Here is a 24,052-nt window from a genome sequence, read left to right as displayed (position 1 = left end):
ACAAACAGATTTTCCAAAAGTCTTATACTTCGTTGAATAAAATGAGCGCCTCACGTTTCAGAATTAAAATGCAGCGCAGGTGTTTTTATATGAACGCATCTTTGAAAAGAACCGACTGTCTTCAGAAAAGCTTTGATGTCATTTTCATTTCGTCTTTCCTGTAATGCCTGATAAAGTAGCATTTGTGAGCAGTGCTTATTTGATTACAGTCGTTACCGGAGAAACTGCTATATCTCCACTTCAACAGCGCCTCCTGCTGGCAGAGAATTAATTTGCAGTCTGTAGGAAACACTGGTGTCTGTCAGTAAAAATAAACAAAAAGTGTGCTTCAGAACTGTTTTGAGCCATGTATTATTACTCTAAATTGAGCTACTACTACTATTACTGTCTTGTTCCCTGCAATAATCATTTGCTCAAACTCACTTTTATGAGATGAAAAAAAAGAGAAAAAAAAAGAAAAGAAAAAAAAGATAATCAGTCAAACATACCGGCCAAATAAATCAACATTATATATCGGCCATTGACTGCCCTGATTTCTAAATATCCACATCTGCCAGTAAAAAAACCATATCTGTCGACCTCTAGTTCTGATCCTCGAATCTGACTGGACAAGAGACTTTCTACTGATATTTCCACCCGCGCGCATTCTACACGGTCTGTTAGTCAGTCTTTTAACCGTTCATTCAACTACACGTTAAAAACTGCTGATTCATTCAGAGACATAATGAAACACGCTGTTGAAATCATTTTAACTTTGAACTCCACGTTAGAAGGCTCAAGTGACCAGCAATGCCTCAATACTAAGATAGAGATTTGGCTTTCCTTGGACATGACAACCTATTTTCACAAATATACTGTAAGACTCGCAAGTAATCGCACATGCTCAGTTGATCTCTCTCTCATTCACTGTCTGTTTAGGCTTGTTAAGTGCAAATCTATGGAGCCTCTGTACAAATCAGAATGGTACACATTATGATATCATTACTAACTTATTTAATATTCAGTACACATGCTCTAAGTGTAAAACTAGAAGGGCATACCCCTATGAAAAAAAAACATGCAAAAAATCGCGGTTGCTGCAGTTCTTGCTTTCCTCTGTTGTTTGCTCGTCAATAGTGCAGTATTGCGATATTGCGGTTATCACGACAGCCCTACTTTTCAGAAACAAAATCTTGTGCATATGCACCTGAATGGGGAGGAGAATGTTTTCTGTGCACATACATAACTCAATTTGAGCACAATTAGTAAACAAGACCCAATGACTTTGAAATCTGTAGAATTGTGGCACTAATAATAAATGTTGCAAACATTTATTGATTTTTAAATCAGCATTTTATCTGATTCAAATCTCTGTGACACAAATTGATTGCTTCAAAGTTAAAAACAATGTGCAATTACACAGAATCGATAGAAAGAAACAACAACCCTCTGAAGACCATGAGAAAGACCATCTTCACATCCCTATAACTCAAGTCAGAACATCTTCATTAGCAGAACAATTTACAATGAAATCTGACTTGTGCTCAAGCATCAGGAATTACTTGGACAGATTCTTGAGTTTGTAAACCTTTCTGAAGAATCCTTAATCTGAAGCCAGAGGATTCCTTCATGCATTTCAACCTGTCTGGCATTTCAGTTTCTGCTGTTAACTCATCCTCTTTGTTTCAAGAGCTCTAATCATGCATCATGCTATAAGTACAAGTAGCAGTGTGATCAAACACTGATTATGTCACTTTGTATCCATGCAGCTTTACTTCCAGGTAAGCAAAGGGAATAATCAATCTCCAACAATCTCTACAATAACTAATGAATCAATGTCAGAATGTATCTAGTGATTTGGTTCATGCCTGTGGTTTCTGAAAAAAAAAAAAAAAAAAAAAAAAAAAACATTCACCGATCCCAACACTTATAGCACACTTTTGAAATTAAAGGAATATGTTACCCAAAAATGAAATTATCTTAAAATTTGCACCGTCATTTTGCCTAGTTGACACACTATTTTCAGTTTCTTCATAATCCATAATAACACTTCCTCCAGTGAAAAGAAATCCATCACCTATTGTCCTCTCACTTCAAAGATTTGTTAGAACTGTTTTGGATGCTATAAATGGTGCTTGATCATTTAGCTCCTGATTGATACAACATGTCTTTTTCAATCAAGAAAGCATGGATAGAGGACTCATATTTTAGCCAGAAGTAACAGTTTGAAGTTAAAAATATAACATGGTCGGTGCTAACAGCCTTGTGGGTAGTGCACCAACATATAACGGTGTTGCATTACGGGCATCCCGAGTTCGAATCCTGACTCGAGGACCTTTACCGATCCCAGCCCCCTCTCTCTCCCACTTTGATTCCTGTCTACTCTACACTGTCCTATCATAATAAAGGCAAAATGCCAAAAATAATAAATCCTGTTATTAATTACTCATCTTCATGTCGGTCCATACCCATAAGAGCTTAGTTCATCTTCGGAATGCAAACTAACTTTTTATGAAATCTAAGAGCTTTCTGTAGCCACCAGATCCAGTACGTATCCAGCCCAGATGGTGGATCAGCACCCAGAGATGACCTCTACAGCCCTGAATGTCAGCGAAGACCAGGACAACTAGATGCGCCCCAGAGACAGATACCCAGTAAAGACCTTGTCTCCTAGACGGCAACTGGGACAGGAGCACAGGAACCAGTTGAGTCCTCTACACAATGTGACTTTGCTGCAGCTTGGAATTGAACTGCTGGTTTCGTCTGGCCAGAGGAGAACTGGCCCCCCGACTGAGCCTGGTTTCTCCCAAGGTTTTTTCTCCATTCTGTCACCAATGGGAGTTTTTGAATTCTGCCGCCGTCGCCTCTGGCTTGCTTAGTTTGGGACACTTCATTTCCAGCGATATCGTTGACTTGATCGCACAGATACTAAACTGAACTGAGCTGAATGATGACATCACTGAATTCATATTGTTAAAAGCGCTATATAAATAAAGGTGACTTGACTTGATCATTTTGCCTAGTTGACACACTATTTTCCTAATTAATGCTGTACAGTTGCTTTGACACAATCTGTATTGTTAAAAGCGCTATATAAATAAAGGTGACTTGACTTGACATTGTGGTACTCTAGTGAACGTGTGTCGATGACTGAGAATGAAGAGAAGAAATTGTTCAATAAATTCATTATTTTTGTCTTCTTTGCACAAAAAAGTATTCTTATAGCTTCAAAACATTACGGTTGAACCCCTGATGTCACATGGACTATTTTAATGGTGTCCTTACTACCTTTCTGGGCCTTGAATGTGTCAGTTGCGTTGCTGTCTATGGAGGGTCAGAAAGCTATAGTAATTAATCAAAAAAATCTTAATTTAACTTCAAAATACAAACAAATTTATTAGGGGTTTGGAACAACACAAGGGTGAGTAATTAATGACACTATTTTCATTTCTAGGTGAACTAACCCTTAAAATGATGGACTGGAGTTGTGCAGATTACTAATGATGCTTTTATCAGCTGTTTGGTACCCATTCCCTGCAGAGGATCCATTGCTGAGCAAGTCAGGGCTCTAGACTCATTCTTCCCACTGGTCACTGTTTTGCGACTAACTTTCTCAGTTGGTCACACGAGCACAAAATTTGGTTGCAATTTATTTTTATTTTTTTTGCTACAACATGGGATTAATCAATGCATGCTGATTAACTTTTATCATAGTTTATAATTATGTGGTACGAAATTGTTTAACATTCAACCCGTTCTTTTTCATCAGCGAATTCGCAATCTTGTTTTCACGTTTTACAAGAAAAGATAATTGTCTGTTTTGTTTACATATAGATCAGGGGCGTTTCCCCCGAGGAGGCAAGGGAGGCAGTGTCTCCTCTCCTCAAAATTGAATGAGAAAATAATCAATATTAAAAAAATAAAACAGCACAAATACGTATGACTAAATATGATATTAAAAGTCTAAAAGTCGCTTGTTTTTATAAAGTAACACTGTCCAACAGCTACACCCGCAGGTAAACTTACAGCGGAGGCTTGCCTCCCTTTGGTCCATAGACTTACTAAAGAAACCTAAAGCGTGCCGTGACTTTTCTGGAGGCTTACTGAGATGAATGGGGGAAAGTCATGTGAAAGGAGGCAATGCCTCAGTCGCGCAATAACTGGATATGATCGGTTATGATTGGATGTGATTGGTTCCTGTGATGAAATCCGCCTCTTGTTTTCTACGAGCTCTCGGCCTGAATTAAGAAAATGATGGCATTATCAACTAATTATAAAGTAAGTAAACAACTCTCCCGCTTAGATGACACTACTTTGTGTCACAGCAAGGGCTGTGACGGTATGGGATTTTTTCTTACCGCGGTGATGAAGCAACAAGAATCACAATTTGGCGGTTAAAACGACCCCCCCCCCACCACCACACACACACACACACAAAATCCCCCGCGGCCGCGTCACACACTCAAGAACGCATGCAGCTTGTAATGGAAATGAATACAATGGAAATTAATCATTATAACGCAGTATTCTTTATTAACAAATAAACAAATAACAGTAACAGTTATACTAAATGGTAAATATTAATAATTAACTAATGATTAGGCTAAAGTTAAACTTTCTTCTTAATAATTATAAAGCAGTATTCTATTATAAACTAATAAACAAATTAAGATTTATATTAAATTGTAGCTAAATATTAATAGTTAACTATATAGGCTAAACATGAACAACCTTTTTTAAAGTGCAAAATAACAAAACCAAAAAGTGAACAAGTGTTTGTCTGTTGGGCCGCTTAAGTGAATCGTGCTGCTGCTTTTATTTTTCCGACTTCATGTTGCGTGACAGGAAAACCAACATGTTAACCTTGTCAGGTTTCAGCGAGGATCTTAACGGGGTGACGATGTTGCCAGCCACACTGAATACACGCTCCGATGGAGTGCTCGTAGCGCATATAGACATATATTTTCTTGCCACTTTTGACAGAAGAGGGAATCGAGCCTGATTATCCCGCCACCAGGCAAGCGTATCAGACTGCAGATCGAGGGCTTCCTCCTGCAAATACCTTGTGACTTCAGTGTCTGCACGGATTCTTTTTGGAACCGGATTGGAGGATTGTGTTCTTCTCATTCCAAGCAGGTCCGCAAGATTCTTTTTTTTTTTTTTGGAGGATAAGATGGTGCACTTTCTCCTTCTCCCTCTCCAGCCACAGCAGCACTCATTGCAGCTTCTCCATCCCCGATATCACGCCGCTCTTCGGGCATTGCCAGCATCTCCTCCAGGAGCGCATCTTTAACGCCATCTCGTTATTTCCTCGCGAGACGGATACATTTGTGCGACAAATACGGCATACTGCCTTGTCCAAATTCACCAGCTGTCCCTTGTCATCTGCCTCAAAGCCAAAGTGTGCCCAAATAGGCGACACAGTATTTGGTTTAAACACTAAATTCGTGGCCATTTTTTTGAATAATGTCAGCTAGCGCTGTCAACGGTTATTGCCTATACCATATGAAGTGATAGCTACTGGTAGGCCTACTTGCAATTAAAATCTAACTAACTCCAACTGTTTAAGTTACGCTATTGTCTTTTATGCCCGCGTTTGTGTGTATTTAATTTAACATTATCTGTAAACATTACAAGTACTGAAACATGACTAGCAGTTAATTAAAAATCAGACACACACAAAAAAAATCCCCCATATGTTTAATGGACTGTCCCTCCCTTGCGCAGGATGCGGACTTTTTCCCCAGAAGCCCTTGAACATAGGACTCGCGGAAAAAGTAAATTATTAGCAAAGATGAATGTGTTTATAGTTCAAATCACACACCATATGCAGTCCTGTAACTTTCAGCAAAAAAAAAAAAAAAAAAAAAAACATGTGCGGTGCTGACCTCACAACGCGGTAGGCAACAAATAAACTCCTTAACTCCCCAACCACTCCAAATAAACACCACTACTCACAGCAAAATAAAACTTGAAACCGCCTGAAAACGTGATGACTAGAGTTTTTAGTGAGCATTCAGCATGATGAAATGAAAGATATATCTTCGTGTTTGTGGCAGTGTTTAAAGAGCTTTTATGATGATGACCCGAAAATAAGTTGACTATTAAAAACAACAGCTGAACATCAGTTCACAAATAAAAAAAAATATTTTGTAACATTTTACAATAAGGTGTCATTTAATGAGTTAACTAACATGAACAAATAATGAACATTTATAATAGTATATTTTTTTTTTTACATTAGTTAATACAAATACAGTTGTTCATTGTCAGTTCAATTTAGTTCACAGTGCATAAACAAATTTTTAACAATGCATTAACTAAGATTAATAAATGCTGTACAAGTAAGCTATTGTTTATTCTTAGTTTATGTTAACTAAAGTAGTTAACTAATGTTATCTAATGAAACCTTATTGTAAACTGTTTCCAGAATATTGTTCAAATTGTTACTGCCTTTAGATATTATTTTGGAATAAATGTAAAAATACATAAAAACACTATGAAATGTATAATTAGTATTAAAAATATTTTTTTTAAAATACAAAATATTAATAAAATACAAAATATAATTAAATTTGTTCTCTTTTTTATGTAGGGCAAATATTTATTTACCCAGGAAAATTTGACAACATTAAGTGTAACAGGGACACACACACACATATATATATAATAAATACATGTATATAAAACTGCCTCCTAATTTTAAAACACCACCGCACACCACTGATCTAAACACCTTTCACTTTTTAAGACTAAAACAAAGACGGATTTATTGTCATTCTTAATTTAATAGCACAACTACAATAAAACAGTAGGCTACAATGACAAACTAGCTTACATAACGTTTATTAACAAAAACAAATACGAGGCATGGCATACACCACACACAGTATTACATACTGACTAATAAATTAGAGAAAGTTTAACAAACACTGAGGAATCAAATAATTAAAAAAAAGAAAAGAAAAGAAAGCCTCCATAGCGTGACGTGAGGTAAACAAGAACGATAAACTTTTTTAAAATGAAAACAAAAATAAAAGTAACACTAAACACTCTGTGGTGACAGTGCTTGCATGTTTTTTTCCACAAGAATATTAACATGTTCACCTTCTCTGGTTTAAGAAGCGGTCTTTTACTTTAGCTTGAAAACCAAATCTTTCGTATGCCATCGTTTCCTCAATATTCGCGTCATTTTTGCAGCATGCTGCATGCACCTTCGCACTTGTGCTGATGTGGCGAGTATAAACTCTACACCTGGCAAATTTGGAGTGGACTATTCCTTAAGATAAATTGTTTAGTAAATGACATATTTAATAGGACCCAAATGATTGACAAAATGTGATTTTACATCACAAAGCAATAACTATTCTCTAATTAGAACTAATGTAGTATACATGTGCTTAACATAAGCGTAGGGAATGCCACTCGTGAACACTGATAAAAAGCTGTTGTAAAATGATTACCTGGAACAAAGCTCCCCTGAACAACTTCTTTGTAAGCCCACCATCCCTCGTGGATTTTGGGTGGATTTGGCTGAGCTGTGAGGAAAGAAGAGGAAAATTAGAGTGATTTAGCATTAATTATAGGAAAAAAAAATTTTAATGACCATTCACTGTTTTCTCTGTCATTCTCCATTCAAAAATTATTTCTGGCAAACAGCCCTGCAAGGGAAGCTCAAAACAAACAAAGCTGGAATTACAAGCCTCCACTTTTGTTCCTCAAACATTAGAATGGAGATGCATTTTGTGTGAACCCGACAAGAGATCCGATTGAACCAGGGCTGTAGTTTATAATTGAAGTGACCAAGTAAAGATCCTGCTGCTAAAGGAGGTCACGGCCTGAAATTACAAGGCAAGATTTTAGGATATTGCATTTTTACACCTAAACTTTCTCGTCCTTACTGCCACTGGAAAACATGACTATGAGGCCAGAGGTGGCAAGGCTGCCTTTTAATGGAACTGGAGGAGGGTTAATCCTTCTATCAAGGACAAGAACTAATGCAGGAGAGTGGTTCAATTTCACAAAAAGAGGAGGTGGCTGGAGAGGTGAAAATGCTTCCTCCTCTTAGGGGCTCTACTGGGAAAATCAAACACCACAGTGAAGCTAACGATTTCACTGAGTACTACTTTATCTGAACATAATGCTGTTGAAACCCTAAAACTGAAGTTGATCACAATGCTAAAGCTGCTTGATTAAAGATCCCTATGAATGAGGACCACTTCTGGATGTTCACAGACTTCTCATACTTCATTAATAATTCTGAATAGTGATTTTGAATTGCTTTGGGGCTATAGTTCTCAAATTTGTCTTCCAAAACATAATAAAAAATATTGGATTTACAGTGAAACCTACTTAGAGGTGAAAAGTAATTAATTACAGTTATAATGGAATTATGTAATTTTAACCTATAGAAATGTGCGCTATTCTCTGCGGAAGCTGAAAAGCAGCTCGCTCACTGCAGGACAGATTGATGTGCCGGTGCGCTCACTTGCTCTTAAAAATACTGCTCATTTTTGGCCATACAGATAAGAGTAATACATCTTTGAATCTGTAAAGACTCTACGTTTATTTGTGTGCTCTCACAATAAAAACAAATTGCGCTTTTGTGAAATAATGAAAGATAACAGGATACGCTTTCTGCCGTCTCGGTCTGTGAAATTGAGCGCATAACACCATGTATATCTTTACCTTACAGATATAAAAAAAAATAATATATGTCTATAGATAATAAAATGTCTACTTTCAAATGAACCAATTCAAATGGAAAACAAATATTTTCAGATTATGCAATATCGGTGTGAAACATGCATACAGGCACATCCACTACTGCGGAAATGACGAGTCACTTCCTCTCTAACACCGTGTCTACACCAGACGAGGCAAAATACTATATTATAGAACTCATTATAATCAGTGATGCTGTCTACACTGGATGCAGCATGTCGCGACACTACAAATCCCTGACAGAAAACTCCTGCTGCGTTCTATTTATGACGTATTGACACAAAATTTCCAATGATTTCCAATGATTTTCAATGGTCACTTTGTTGTGCCCAGTGTAGACAGACTTCAGCTGTTGTGGCATGGTGTGACAACTGTCGCGTCCGGTGTAGACGCGGTGTTAAACCGATAAATCACTAGGTTGTCAAAATTTTAATGCAGTCTCCTTACATTTTTTCAATGACACATTCATAATCATTACTTCTGCCGGTGCGCTGTGGCAAGCTCAAATAGTTCAGTTGAATGGTAAAAATCACCCTCTTCAACAGTGCAGTTAAACTAAATGTACAAAGCTAAAATAACCTCAAAATGAACAACAACATTGAAATAAGAGCGCATGCATTTTACGTGTTTGAATATGCCAAAGCCTACAAAAACTGTGAAAACTACAGAACTTTATATCTCATCACCACCTGATGAACATCACAAATCTTTCTCCCTCTCCTAGTCTCAGGTATCCTGTCAGGGTCTATCTTCAAGCTGAAGTTAGTATGGAGTGAGAGGCAATAACAATTCATCAGCCATGTTCTCCTGAGGGACACTGGTGTAATAATACAGGAAAGCTTTAGTGGAAGCTCCAGGACAAGCATCAGACACTGCACCACACCATCTCTCTCCCTCTCAGTGGGGAAAACAAAGCTCCCATCCCTGCAGCTCAAAGCTGCCGTCATTAGCGGGACAGAGACAGGATAGGAAAACATAACGCCAATTGATCATTTCTGAAAGCATAAGACTCGAGCACTCCAGACTTTATGCGACAAAAGCTTTCCACAGAACATCCAAGTGTAGGGTTTTTTATGCCTATTGTGATTAAAATGAGAGTTCTGATGGCTTTTATGTAAGTGTATATATGGATGTAAGCTTACAGGAACCAAAGAACTGTTGTGATTGAATGTAATTCGTTGCACTCAGATCTTATGTGTGTCCCAGTTGAATGTGCAGGCCTGCATGAAAATGAGACATCACATATTTCATTATGACAGCAGTTTCAGCAAAGCAGCTAAGTTCTATTCCATTTCCCACACAGCATGGCAATGCCCCAATAACATATTTACTGGCTTCAGCAGAAATAAATGCTTCAAATCTATAAAGCGAAAACGAAGTCGGATGTCATAGACATCTAAAGCTGTTAATTTCAAAGGTTCTGTCCGAAAGACTTCAAGTTATTAGCAGCGTGCTGGAGGTCCACAGTCAGGATGTATGCGGCGACATCTGCATCGCTTTGCTTCCTGTAAAAACTAATCAAAAGGGAGCGAAAATAATTACTAAATAAATAAAATTATTAAATAAAAAAAATTATGCATTTAGCAGATGCTTTTATCCAAAGCGACTTACAGTGCATTCAGGCTATCAATTTTTACCTATCATGTGCTCCCGGGGAATCGAACCCCCAACCTTGCGCTTGTTAACACAATGCTCTACCACTTGAGCTACAGGAGCACTAAATTACTAAATAGTCAATCTCCCCACGTTCGATGGAAGACGATACATAATCGGCAGATTAAGTCTGAACTGCCTCTAAGGGACGGTATCAACTCAGATCCAACAGGGTTTACACTTTATGCTGTAATAATGGCATTCAAATGATTGGCTTAATAATTTCATTCAAATGATTGAATGCTGCTGGCGTTGCCTTTTCAGCATTTTACAAATGATACCGCTTCCCAGCAGCTGACTTGCTCATGCATTATTCAAAGTTGGGTAATCAAATGAATAGATGAGGGCAGTTGCAGCACAGAGGTAACAAACCTATTGGATGTCTGCAGAGTTTATGTCAATAGATCAAAAAGTAATTAACACTAATTTTCTGATTACAGTTCCCAATGGAGGGACCCCCCCTGCTTGGTAAAGGATTTTCAAAGAGGCACTTCACAACAGCTAAACATAAAACGGCAAAGAGGCAAATTTGTCTACATTTGTCACTACTGGAGATTAGAGTTGTGCCTGAGTAATTAGCTAGGCCAGTACTCGTTCTGTACCAACTACTGTAGTTCACTAACACGGTTTAAACAGATGGGTTTTTCTTTACACGTTTGCAGCTGTAGGCATCAATGAAATGCACTTTCACATTTAATCTCTTGCCTAGACCTTGCAGTTCCCATTAATCTGGATAAAAATAAAAAACACATCTTTTCAATGTGAAAGTACAGCGAAAATGTGGCACGTTTAGTAATGTGACAATACTGTATATATCTATGGTTGTAGCGGCATTGCTGTGCCTGCTATTTACTTTAATAATGTTGCTAAAGATATTTGTAGAATCTATTCAGAAGAACAGAGTGAGAATTTGATTCTGTCTTGTCTCGTGGTATCATCTCAGTGAGCATTTATGACATTTTAAGCTTGCACAGCAAGGTGTTTTAAGTGTTTTCTGAAATGTCAGTGTGGACAAGCAACCTTAGGAAAATGAAACTTCAGTTTTCAAATATATACAGATTAATAGTGCAAGTGGGGCAATATTTTAATTATTAGTATACATGGTTTGTGCAGAAGTCCTGTTATATGACCAGAGGAGGTTACTATTGCTGAGTACAGTAAGTATGAGTATAGTAAGCAAATGATCATTCATTTTTTGTGTGTGTTAAGAAAACAGACCAACAAAATTGCTCAAAATTCCAATTCGTATTAGAGAGATTGGATGAGAGGCAACATTATGCAACCAAATGGTATTTTAGCACCTATTTGGTGTTGGAGAAGTTCTGTGTATGTTAAGAAATGAGTGATGCTCATTATTATTAGCATCTATCTGGCATGAGAGACTCTTTAATGTGTATATTAAAGACCACAGAAACTATAACATTCACACAGCTGCAGAGAGAACTGGACCTGTGGGAGCACATGCAATTGTGCCGCTGATATACATGAAAATAAGGCACTGCCATTTGAGCGCAAGGTTTCATTTTTCCTGCCACATTTAATTTCCCTTAGATACAACATATTTAGAAACACGACAAGCTGACAGACATCCAAGATATGTTTCTAAATATTTCCTTTTGCATTCCACAGAAGACAGTTATAGCATTTTGCAACATCACAAGTAAATTAAGACAATTTTCATTTTTGGGTGAACTATTCCTTTACACATATACAGCTTTAGTCTCTCACATTTGCTATATCATTCTAAAAAGATTATATTTTCTTCTTTTGGTATATTACAAAGTTTCTGACACTTTTTCACATATTGTGAACTGATTTATTAAGCTCCCGATTCAACTCATAGTGTGAGCAAATCCCACATTCTAGAAAATGCTGGCTTATTTTTTTAACCCAAATGTTGGGTTCAGCCAGTTGGGTCGTTTTTTAAATGCTTACCCTGGTGCTGGGTAGTTTTTCTGTAACTCAGCTGCTTGGCCATTTTTATTGTCAGTAGAAATTATGACACCTTCCTCACATACCTTCCCAGTGCTGGGTCAGTGTTACCCAATACTGGGTAATCTGTGCCAAACTGGTTAAAACTGGACTAATTTGTCAATGGTCATTCTGTGTTCTGACTGACGGGAAACTTCCTGAATTAAATAAGAACATTAGCCTTCTACAAATGCAGCATTCACTGGATCTACACTCAAAGCCATAATGGCTAATGCTAACACTGCAGCTTTGGCGGTACACAGGGAAGGAGACCAGAGGCCATTGTATAATTGGCTGAGGTCCCTCGCAGCTTCCAAGTTAGCAGTTAAACTTTTTTCCAAAAGTAAGTACTACAGACCCTTGCATCTCCCTGTAAGAAGACAATCTCTGGCATGACCAGGGCTGACGCTACATCACTATTATATGTAACAAAGTTTCCTGTGTGCTCCACTGACTACAGCTGAGCGCTATTGATCATAGTGTGTTAGCAACACAGCTATAGTCACGCTATCCATTTGGCAGCTTAAAACTGAATCTTAAATGTCGGACAGATGAGATAGCAAGAGGTGAAGCTGATTTTGATGTAACTTTTCAATCTTGAATATATAAGATTGTCATTTAATGAACTGGAACAGCTTACTGAGGCCAGTTTTCTTCCCAGAGATTCCCATCGGCTGCTGTTGCTGCTCCTGTCATGTGCTTACACACTTGCTTCAGAGTAAATTTCAACAAAAATACTGTATATGAACTGTTCCTATATGTATAAAACCTGCAAATCAGGTTGACTGACCCAGTACTACATTAAAAAACATTAAACGTATAAAACAAATGTATAAAACCCAACAAGCTGGGTCAAAATAACCCAGCATGTGTTCTGTCCAATATTTACACTGCGCTGGGTTGCCAAATAACAGAAATGTAAGTTTTTAATCACAGGTTTTTTACAAATCACAAATCCAATATATTTCGTCCGGCAAATGTTTTTTTTTTTTTCTTTTTCTTCTTCCCACCTGTAAGAGAACAAAATGACTACAATAAGGTTAACTTAGCAGAATCAGATTAATTTTTATAGAGTCATACCATCTTGTACTACTGGTTTTAAAAAGGCAATTTATATATACAGTAGTACCCAACTCAAAGTGTTTTTCCTCAATGGAAGTAGAGAACAACAAAAGAGAATTGGTACTCTACTACTGCATACAGTACATTTATATCCCTGATCCTTCTAAAGAGCATTTCAAACCCAAGTGATAAACTACCTACAAATGGCACTTCCAGAAGTCTCAGAGAAACTAGGTGAGGCTGTAAATAAACACTTCATCAGAAACTAATTGTCAGATGCAAACATTAGTATTCATCATGGAACCGAGGCAGTCCCGGGGCTCATCCATGCAGGGTGAAAAGAGAAAGAGGCGCAAATCCTGCCCATAAATGAAACTTGACCTTGCCGACAGCTGTGCTTACTGACTTATGAGATAATTGTCTTTCACCCGGCCCGTTTGTGGCACCACATTATGGATCCAGCTGCACCAGTGTAATGTTGCAGGGCTCATCCCCGGTGGACTCTTTCAATCAAGCCCAAGCATCCTGAACCGTTTATCAATATAAAAAGGCCAGGCGATATGCTGTATGTGTAATCACCCTTGATACGCTTTTATCATTCCTATGTGCCACTGAACAGACCTCTGCACTGGCTTCTTCAAAGCCATGGCATAATCGTTTTAGAGGTAATATAAGGACTTATCAGCAGCAACGACATTCTGTACAGTCAAATTAGGGCTGCTACTAAAGATTATTTTGATGATTAATCTATGGATATTTTTAAAGTTAATCTATCAATTATTTTCTAAATAGTCAATTATTCCTTTGGTTAACTTTAATTGATTAATAAATAATAACCCTAGCTTCTCCCATTAATCTTTCAATGTTTTTTTTAAAAAACAAGAAAAAAAAAACATTGCGTTTTTTAATTTGTTACCATGGCAGACAACTAGCTGTCCAGTGTGTGTGTGTTGGGGGCTGTATGAACGCAACTGTATTAATCAACATTGCCATACTAGCCATTAGCATTTGGGAGCATCTAGAGAGTCTTATTTTGTATGAGATATGAAAAGGTATTAGAGATAACGTAAATTTTACAACACATTCCACGCAGATGTGTATTTACATAATCAACATCATGTCATTTCAGACACAGCTGCTCTTGATCCACAGCCAGTTCAGAAGTTTAGGCAGTTTTCAGCATTTTAGTGTTTTTAAAATATGCATTCTGTCTGGTTTTAATGAATTACATCCTTAATTAAATTAAATGCTTCTTCAGGCTAATTAAAAATTCACACTGAAATTGTCAGGATTGAGGGAAGGTGGGAATAATTTTATAGAGAGCATAACATTAGAAACATTAGAAGCATGATTATTTTAACATCTAATTATAAACTTTACCATATTTTCTCTAATTGTATCTATAAAGTTAAAGGGTTCCTATTATGCTTGATTTAGTATTCAGGGTGTACCAGAATAGGTTTTCATGGTTGATTGGTCCAAAAACACATTTTTATTTTTACATATTTTACATTATTGCAGCCAGGGCATATTTTGGAAGTGAATAATCCTTTAATGAAGTTGTCATGCTCATTTATATATATATATAAAAAAAAACAACAACAACAACAACAACAACATGTATGAACTGTATGCTGTTTGAACCAGTATAGAGTAAGCTAAATGTCTTTGATATACAAAATCAAAGAACAAAATCAGGCTAAATTGAAAGTCATTTCAGGAGTTCAAAGCAACTTGGCAAATAAGACTTTCTGGAAAAAAGGTGTGCTCTGGAGCTCCGCCTTTGACGTGGAAATCTTCTATGGTTCATTTCTTCTGTTCAGTCTGTCGAGTCAGATGTCCATAAATGAAAATATTAATACACTGGAGAGCTGCTTTATGGTAGAAAGTAGTAATTCTAATTTAAAGAGACACTGACATGGTTTTCCCATGCTTCATACTTTAAAGTTGCTTGCTTTGAGGCAATCAGTTGTATAAATACACATAATGTGACTTGACCAGAGTGCTGAATTGCACAGCTGGTGCAATAATATCCACATCGCTATGATCAGATGCTTTCTTAACCACCGTTTTCTCATTTTTGTTGTATGTTTATTTTATTATCAAAAGGAAAGCATGTAGCACATATTTACATGTTCATCTAAACACAGCTACCAGCAGCATCGGTTTCATCCTGACAGCTCCTAGATCGCTAGCAGTGTACAGTATTCTGGACTTCTTTTTACTCCTAAGAAACAATGAAAAAAAAAAAAAAAGAAAAAAAAAAAAAACTTTGCAATGAGTACATCAGGGCCTTAATGGTCTGTAAAAATTTAATACTGGAGGGTGTTGTTAGCTCTGATGACCTTACCGCAACCCAAGCAGCACCACAGTCTTAAAAGTTATTCTACTATAAATAAATTATATGACAGATGGCATGGTATGAAACACACACCCACTGCTTTGACCAGCAAAACAACATGAAGAACTTAGCACTTCCCTTGAGAAACGCATCGAGGCAAATGTGAGAATGGACATTTTACTAGCAGATATAAACTTTATCAGTATTACAGGAGCGATTCTCCTCAGAGACTCACACACTTTTATCAACAAGAACACAATCTGCATCTGTATTATGCATTCAGGTTCACTTAGAACAATTCATTTGGCAATTTCCATAATATCTAAACGTTTTGAACTGTGACACAAACCCCTCATCCCGGAAGGGAAACGGATAAACAACCAAATCACGTAAGAAGGATGCTGACAGTCTTGCAATTCTCTCTCTCCTGGTCCACATGCACAGATGCAAACTCACTCACAGACACATCTGCATGGGATTATCAGATTAGTCGGCTGAGACAGTGTTGCCCAGTGTGGGCGTGCAGGATCACCCAGCCACAGCAAAAGCCTCTGTACTATAGATATCATTGCTTAATGTTCCAGCCTTCAGCCGTGGCATTGCCCAAACATTAAAAACACCTTCTCGGTGTCACACGCATGGCAGCAGCAAAGCCTCCCTTGCAAAGAGAGCCAAGATCGCTGTCAGGCTGTGGCTAGCGTCGCTTGTTGAGCTAAGAGTGGCCAGGTGCACATTGTGGATGATGTGCCACAGGGCACCTGAGAGCTATTGCAAACATGTCATGGTGTTGCGCTGCTGTGGGTTTGTGACAAGATTCATGGCTGGGTTTTTACAAATGGCTATGCCCGATGTATGTGACAGCCAATAGCGTTAGCTACACCCACCCATCAGGGAAGACCTAGCTAAACACAGCTGCTCCTGACCCACGGTTGTTTTAGAAGGTTTTCAGCCTTTCAGTTATGGCTTGTGTCTAGTTTTAATAATTCAAGTGCCTTATTAAATGACATGCTTCTTCGGGCTAATTAAATATTCACTCTAAAACTGTCAGGACTCAGGGAAGCTGGGAGTCATTTTGTAGAGAGCATGACGTTAAAAACATTACAAGCATTGCTATTTTAATGAGAAACATTACTCCAATTTTATCTTATCTGTATTTTTATCACATTTTCTCTAACTGAATCTATAAAATACATGTTCTGCAAGGGACAAAAATGATTAATTTTATGCATTAATTTGAATATTCTATTTAAAATCATGCACATATATTGTGCTCACAACAACAAGAACCATGTAAATTAGGAATTGATAAATTACAACATTTAGCCACTATAGATGAAAGTGCATACAACCTCTTAATAATGCCACTGTAAATGCCTTACTCTCAATAAACAAGAGGTGCTCTTTAAAAGAATTAGACACAGTATTCAACTCTGTTGTCGAGAATAAATAACTAACTTTTCTCATTTTCAAAAGGGTTGAAATGAATGTGAATGATGACTAAGAACTACAATGCACATCATTTGTATATGCATTTGTATCAGTGAATTGAGCGGAAAAACAACTTAGAAGTCCAGATGCTTTTGACTAGACTTTCACACACACACATTCTTCCAATTACCTGGATGAATGCAGACTCTTGTGTTTTCATAAGCAAAGACTCAGTACAACAAAGCAGAACTGTAACCTCTGGTGTGTCGAAATTGAGATTTTTTGGATTCTCAGTCCTATTCAAACAAACCTGAAAAACATAATCAAGTCTGTTTATCATAACGGTGGCACAATGTTTTTGTGCACACCAAACTGATTGACTGGTCTGAGAAATTTGACAATAACAGTGCATGGGCCCTTGCAGCTCTGATAAGGAAATTTTACTATAACTTGCAACATTGCTCACCGTTTTGGAATATTATCTTAAGCAAAGTGTCTGTCTGGCTACTAAATAACTTCCCTGGAATTTAACTGAAGGATGTCAGAACTTAAAGAGCTAAAGTAAAGCCAACTAAGTGACTAAATTACATTTTTTAACATAATACCAAGACAGTGAGGTTTAAAATCCACCATAGAAATTACTATTGGCAGCATTACTTGTTTAAAGCAGTTACATTTAAAAACATTTTAAAATTGTCTTTTCTGAATCTAATGATCATGTTCTCAAGCATGATTTCTGAGCATCTTGAGCTTGAATAAAAGAAAGATCATTTGACGTCTGCAAGAGTCACATGATCAATGTAACAAACTTAGATTACTGATATATCACATGAACTGCATTTATCACCATAAGATTTTGCACCTCGCTGTACATCCTAATCAGGGTGATCATTCAGTGTATTGGGATAAAGAATCAGAAAGTGCACAAATAGATCAGTCCTAATAAGATCTCATAACTGATTAAACCGTAATTGATTTTGCATCATCTTCTAACGCATTCCACCTAAAAATGCAGTATTTGTGTACATCGACACAAGGAGATGCTCCTCACTTATTGAGAATTGGGGCTCATGAGGCAATCACTGTTCTGCTGGATCCAGAGCGGCATCAAAGCAAATGTTAACTGCCATAACTAAACAAATGCTCATGCTCTGCAAATGTCAGCTAAAATCTATGATGTTCCGGTAAGAATGCCTGGAAACCAAAGAACTGAGGAAGATGGCACTTGTTATGATCCAATTATGACTGTAGTGGGGACAAAATAGAATCTTTGATCTTTGTGAATATGTCCCAACAAACAACAAAATCACTGAGAGCTTCCTTCTTATATACCAAAGACAGAGACATAAATTTGACCTTCAAAAAAAAAAAAATAATAATAATTAAAACCATTTTTTAAACAGCAAAATGGAGTGTTTTCCATCTGTCATAAAACAATGCAATTGCTGACAAAAGACACGTCATCAAGAAAACTGCTGGGGAAAACAGAGTTGAAAGTACATTAGAGGCCTTTGCTATTTGGGGAGTGATGGCAGTGGAAAATTGGAAATGTTGTGCTTGAAAATGAAACATGATTCACCATAGCTATACCAGGAAGTATCTGAAAGTCGATGTAAAAAAATTTGCAAAATGCAACATTTATCCAGTTTACTCAAATGCATATTAATTTCAATGCTCTTATTTTGAATGATTCATTGTGCATGTTATTCTGAATTTTAAAAAGGCTGCCATCACAATCATTAATCAATTTTTTAAAAACTTGCTCTTCTTCAGAAACATCCTTTTCCGTTGACGTCACATAGGCTGTGTGCTACTGGGAAACGTTAACTGAATGGCAAAAAAGCAAACCCACATTCAGTGTGGCTCTGCTCTGATATCCAATGCCCACTTTTCATAATCCAATCAATTTCCAATGGATAAAATTTCTGAAAATGTCCTACAAAAAAAAGAAAAAAAAAAAATAACGAAATTTACATAACAAAAATAATCATCGACGTAAGGGCCCTAATAAACATAATCATCATGCTTATTACATCTGATGTCAAGATCATCTTTAGAGATGATGCTTTATAGGAACCAGAATGAAGTTTTGAGATCATTATGAATGAGGAAATCTTTTGATCCTTGATTAGCATTCTCAATCACACAATATTATTAAACCCTGACTAGTATTTTTCATATCTAACAAAGTAAAAACAAACCACTCACACTTACTAAATTGTGCTCATCTGTAATGTCACTTTAAAAAGGGTGTTTATACCATTATTTCAAAGCAACCATATGCAAAATGATGGTGTACATTTGCATGAAGCTACTAAAAAGGGAAGCACTCTGAGGCCATAAACACTGGTCAAGGACGTTTACGTTGCCTGTCCCACGCATCATGAAAAAGACGGATGTGTTGCGCGCTGCGTTGCCATCAATGTCCAGTTCTCGTGTGGGCGACGCTGCTGGATGCGGTTCCATAAACCTATCACGAGGAGCTTTAAAGTTAAACCAGAACGGACTTGATTTGTTTAGTCATTTAATAATAATCGTGATTCTTATTTGGACAGCTTTTGGCAGTCATTCAGACTTCTGCCCACTCAATAAGTTATTTCCGTGGCTGTTGTGGTTTTTAACACTATAATGTCTGAGAGAACAATAGATATTCGACATTACACGATCATTCGGCTCCGCATTAGATTGACTAAAGTGATAGTAAGTGTTAATGGAGACAGAGCAAACCAGTCAGGGATCCGTGCTGTAATTTGGGTTTCCATTGCTTCTACATTTAGTCTGTCCAGTGATGACCACCTCCAAAATCAGTATTTACGTTTATATTAGCAGTGGGGAAAAATATGACAATGATAATTGATGTAATTTAAATGTAATTTAATTTACGCATAACTTAGGCTACTGTATGCCTAGCCCATCTACAACACAAGGATATAGCCGAACGAGTTTGCTAGTATTTGATGGCAAACCATCAGTAAAATACTATTTTAAGCAAATATTAAGCAAAATACATTATTTTTTAACTTAAATTATTCGAAATAATAAAAAGGAACAGTAATTCACATAACATGACGTGGGTCGTTGTATGCATAAGCGATTTTTTATATAGCCTATAATCAAAAAACTGGATTCCTACAGAATTCTGCCCCTTCCGAATTTTTTTTTTTTTTAATAATATTATTTTAATAATAGGGACAAAGTAGCTACGTAAACTATTTATAATACGTTTTTTATGGTTTTACAGACAACTTAAGCTATTATAAAATGAATATTAAGCACTTACTTTCAAATTAACCGTAATGTACAATCTTACCTGAGGTGCAAACGATGAGATTGGCTTGAAGGATAATAAATACTTCCCAGATTATATCCATGTTTTGTCTTCATTCCAAGTCCATTGCGCTCAGAAAACGGGGATCAGTTGCAGATGAGTCCACCCAGTCTCTTTCCCAATGGACACCTTCCACAAGATCCTCTCCAAATCACACACATAGCACATTTATCTCGATCACATAATGCCACATTTCAAACAGGCTGAAATCCAAACTATCCAAGACTATGTTCCGAACTGAAGGGGGATCTGGACTGATATCCTCAGTGCCAAACACTTTGAAATGTTTCGTTGCGTCCCGCAAGCCTCCGTAAAACGACTTAGGCTTTCTTTCCCGTTCCAGAAGCGCTCCTGTTATGCCACGAAGATGCTGGACTCCGCCAATCTGACCCTGCGAAAAGAGAGAGTACAACTGTGATTTGACGTGTCCTCGGAGCTCTGCGCGAGAGTAACAGTTTTAACTCAGCCAGGTTTAACGGGAAAGTCACGGGACCGCGCACTTGCTGTAAGGGGGCGTGCTTCCCTCGTTCACGACATGCCGTTACACTTAACAGCGCACACGAGCACGGATTCGTTTATCCACCTGCTTCATAAAGTGTCATAAATGAAAGGAAAGGTGTAAATGTATAACCTGCGGTGTTTAAAACACTTACGGTTGTTGACCGCTCCTGTCACAGTGCAAAGTATCTTACAAACAAGTTTATGAAACACTGCAGCGGAAACGTCAGTAAACAAACCACAATAACACTGGAGATAAGACAGCTTGAGCTTACCTGTTACTTTTGATATCCTGCGACGGCTCAGAAACCTAAAAAACAACAAACCGATCCCAATCCACTGTTTTCTTTAAGAAACAGCTGTTCAGATTTCCTGAGCTCCACGAGCGCTGCGGGTACGCGGACCACAAAAAAAACAGAGTGCGCGCTCCCGCTATTAATTGCGTGATCACGTTACCTAGGCACAGGTGGATGGAGCGCTAGAGAGAGAGAGAGAGAGAGAGAGAGAGAGATGGGCGGAGACATTAGAGATACGCGGGTTGCCAAGAAACAAGAACCCGCGCTTTATCCAAATAGGTTGCGTGCATTTCTCAATAAATAGTAGCTATACATGTTTCCTAACACTTTCAGACCCACAACAGCTGCAAGATTTTCTTATTTCTTTGCTACAAAATGCTTTAACTTAGCGAGCGTGGATATGCATTTACATAAATGTTTTATGGATAACCTATGCGTTGTCACATTTTTTTTTCTCAGTATTAAAGTTACTAGGACTTACTGTATAAATTTAAAATGAAGTTAGGCACGTTGAAGCATAATATCTGTAGCTATTATTCACTGTTTTAAGGTCACTAATTTAAGAGTGACAGCGATTTTGATTGTTATGAATGCTACTGTAGAATGGTCTGAATTTATAAATCCCAAATTGCATTTGATACCAATCCAGATGGTAATTCTACATCTAATAGAAGCATGCATAAACAAACAAACACATACAAATATAAAGTAAGATAGTTTTGCCTATGGAAAATTGCTAAAGCTGCAATTTTATATGATGTTTGCTGTCATGCAAAAATGTAAAAATTCACAGCTTCAATCAATCAATCAATCAATCAATCAATCAATCAATCAATCAATCTTTATTTCCAGTTTGTTACCTTTATGAATTCTCAGTACTTTGATTTCTCATTAAGGGTATTCATAGATTTATCTTTAGAGTTTACAGTTATAACTTCATCTGAGATCTTTATATAATCTTTTTTTTTTTTTACATAACTTAATTATATAATCTCAGTGCTCATATTCAAATATACTGTAAGTGAGCCTTGCAGAGTTTTACGATGATATGATTTTAGTGCACATTAACATGCAAATGTGATAACTGTTATCATTATCCATGAGTGTTCATTTAATGTGTTCAGATGTTCGTTTATACAGTATGTTCATGTCCTTATGATATCATAAAAACAATATCCTTTAAATTTTCTCTGTAATTACAAAGTACGATGTCATAATGCAGTTGCTCATGCTGACTCATTGCTTCCTTTGTGGCTTATTCACAACAATGCTGAATATGGCAGAGAAGGATCAAATCCAAGACTGGAGAGTTTTACTTTTATAAAGAAGATTATCTGCATGAAAAAGCCATAGCAATAATCAGACAGGCTTGACTCACGTCATTTGTGGTCTGGAATTTCAAGAATTATAAATGACAATGCAAAACATCTAAACACAGAAGTATTTTTTATTAAAAATCACAAATTTGATTGTCAGAAATATTTAAAATGCAGCTTTCACAAATGTTTTGTCAGACTCTCACTGGTATACAGTAAGTCATGGTTTTTCCTTTATCAAGGTCAGTCAATTGTCAAACAAGAGGGATGACGAGAAGAGGAGTGCAGATTATTCTAGATATTTTAATTGTCAGTACACTGCATGAAACTTATTGATTCAGTGTCAACCAGCCCAAATTTCAGAGTACATATGTTTATTAAGATTACCAATCAGCTACACTCTTCTATTTTATGTGTCTCAAAAGAAAATGTAAAGTCAAATGCAACCAGCACAGTTATGTCTATACAAGATGACCTACCAACAGAGCCGATCCTAGACTTCTAGGGGCCTTACGCAAAACTGTGTTGGGGGGTATGAATGGTTATGAATGAATGAAACACATTTGTCCTTGTTTCACTCTGTCTCGAACCGCGTTTGTGGAAAGCGCTTGAGAAACAGTGTATCTTCCGTGGCCCGGTTCGCTTTCAACTCGTTTTTTTAGTCTCGAGCAAGACTGTATGACATTCATGTTACATAATTTGACTGATTTTAACACAGAAAGGGCAGCAGCGCACTGCATTACAAGAAATGAGCATTCATGTTTTCATAAACGCTGGCCAAATTCAAAAACAAAACTAAAATTAAATCATCTTTGAGAGCAAGTGGGCTCCCTGGTGTTTCGGGGGCCCTACGCAGCTTGCACATTTTGCGTATAGGAAGATCAGGTCTGCCTACAAAGTATAAAGAGTTGCTGAAAAAAACTAGAGTATCATTTGAAGAGTGGCCATCAGGTTATTGTGAGAGAGGAGGTGTGTTGTGAAATAGGAAGTAGTTCATCCATCCGTTCGGAGGTCAATCGCTGTTTGGTTGCGGGGGGTTGCAGGGGTCATAATCCTAGTGTGCGAATATCTCCCTTCGCTGCAGGCCAGGCCAGGCCCAGATCGATTGAATGTCAACCTTAATTCGCCTATCACCATCAAGGGCCTCATGTCGGGAGGTTGTTCCAAAGCCGGGACACATTAGCCCTGCAAATGGAAAGCGACATACATAAGCAGGTTTAATGCAGTCAGGGTTCAGAAACCAACTCTGGCTTGTAACTCAGATCAGTGTTGTAAAGCGGTGCAGGTAGTGCCAATCAGCATGGGATCAATGCTCTACCAGTTCAATTGACTGCAAAAATGCAAATGGAAGACACTAATTATGATCATGCCGGCATGAATGCCAGAACGACTGGCCTGCTAATGGAAAAATCAAAACACATTAGGACTGCCAAATGATTTGATTTCTACTTCAGCC

The 24,052-nt window shown here is 37.4% G+C and overlaps 1 protein-coding gene across 1 annotated transcript in view; it reads right to left on the bottom strand.

The window, feature by feature from the left end:
- LOC109070743 (carbonic anhydrase-related protein 10) overlaps positions 1-21,423 on the bottom strand; it is a 160,789-nt gene extending 139,366 nt beyond the window's left edge. The window contains exons 1-3 of the mRNA XM_042735411.1: positions 21,260-21,423; positions 20,469-20,877; positions 7,443-7,517 (exon numbers count right to left, since the gene is read on the bottom strand). Coding sequence (XP_042591345.1) covers positions 7,443-7,517; positions 20,469-20,529 — 136 coding nt within the window. The 5' untranslated portion in view covers positions 20,530-20,877; positions 21,260-21,423. The remainder of the gene's footprint in view (positions 1-7,442; positions 7,518-20,468; positions 20,878-21,259) is intronic.
- Positions 21,424-24,052: the final 2,629 nt, after the last annotated feature.

Source organism: Cyprinus carpio, chromosome B12, assembly GCF_018340385.1.
Source record: "Cyprinus carpio isolate SPL01 chromosome B12, ASM1834038v1, whole genome shotgun sequence".
Lineage (NCBI taxonomy): Eukaryota > Metazoa > Chordata > Actinopteri > Cypriniformes > Cyprinidae > Cyprinus > Cyprinus carpio.
The sequence above is the reverse complement of the archived record's forward strand: the minus strand, read 5'-3'. Positions and strand labels throughout refer to the sequence as shown.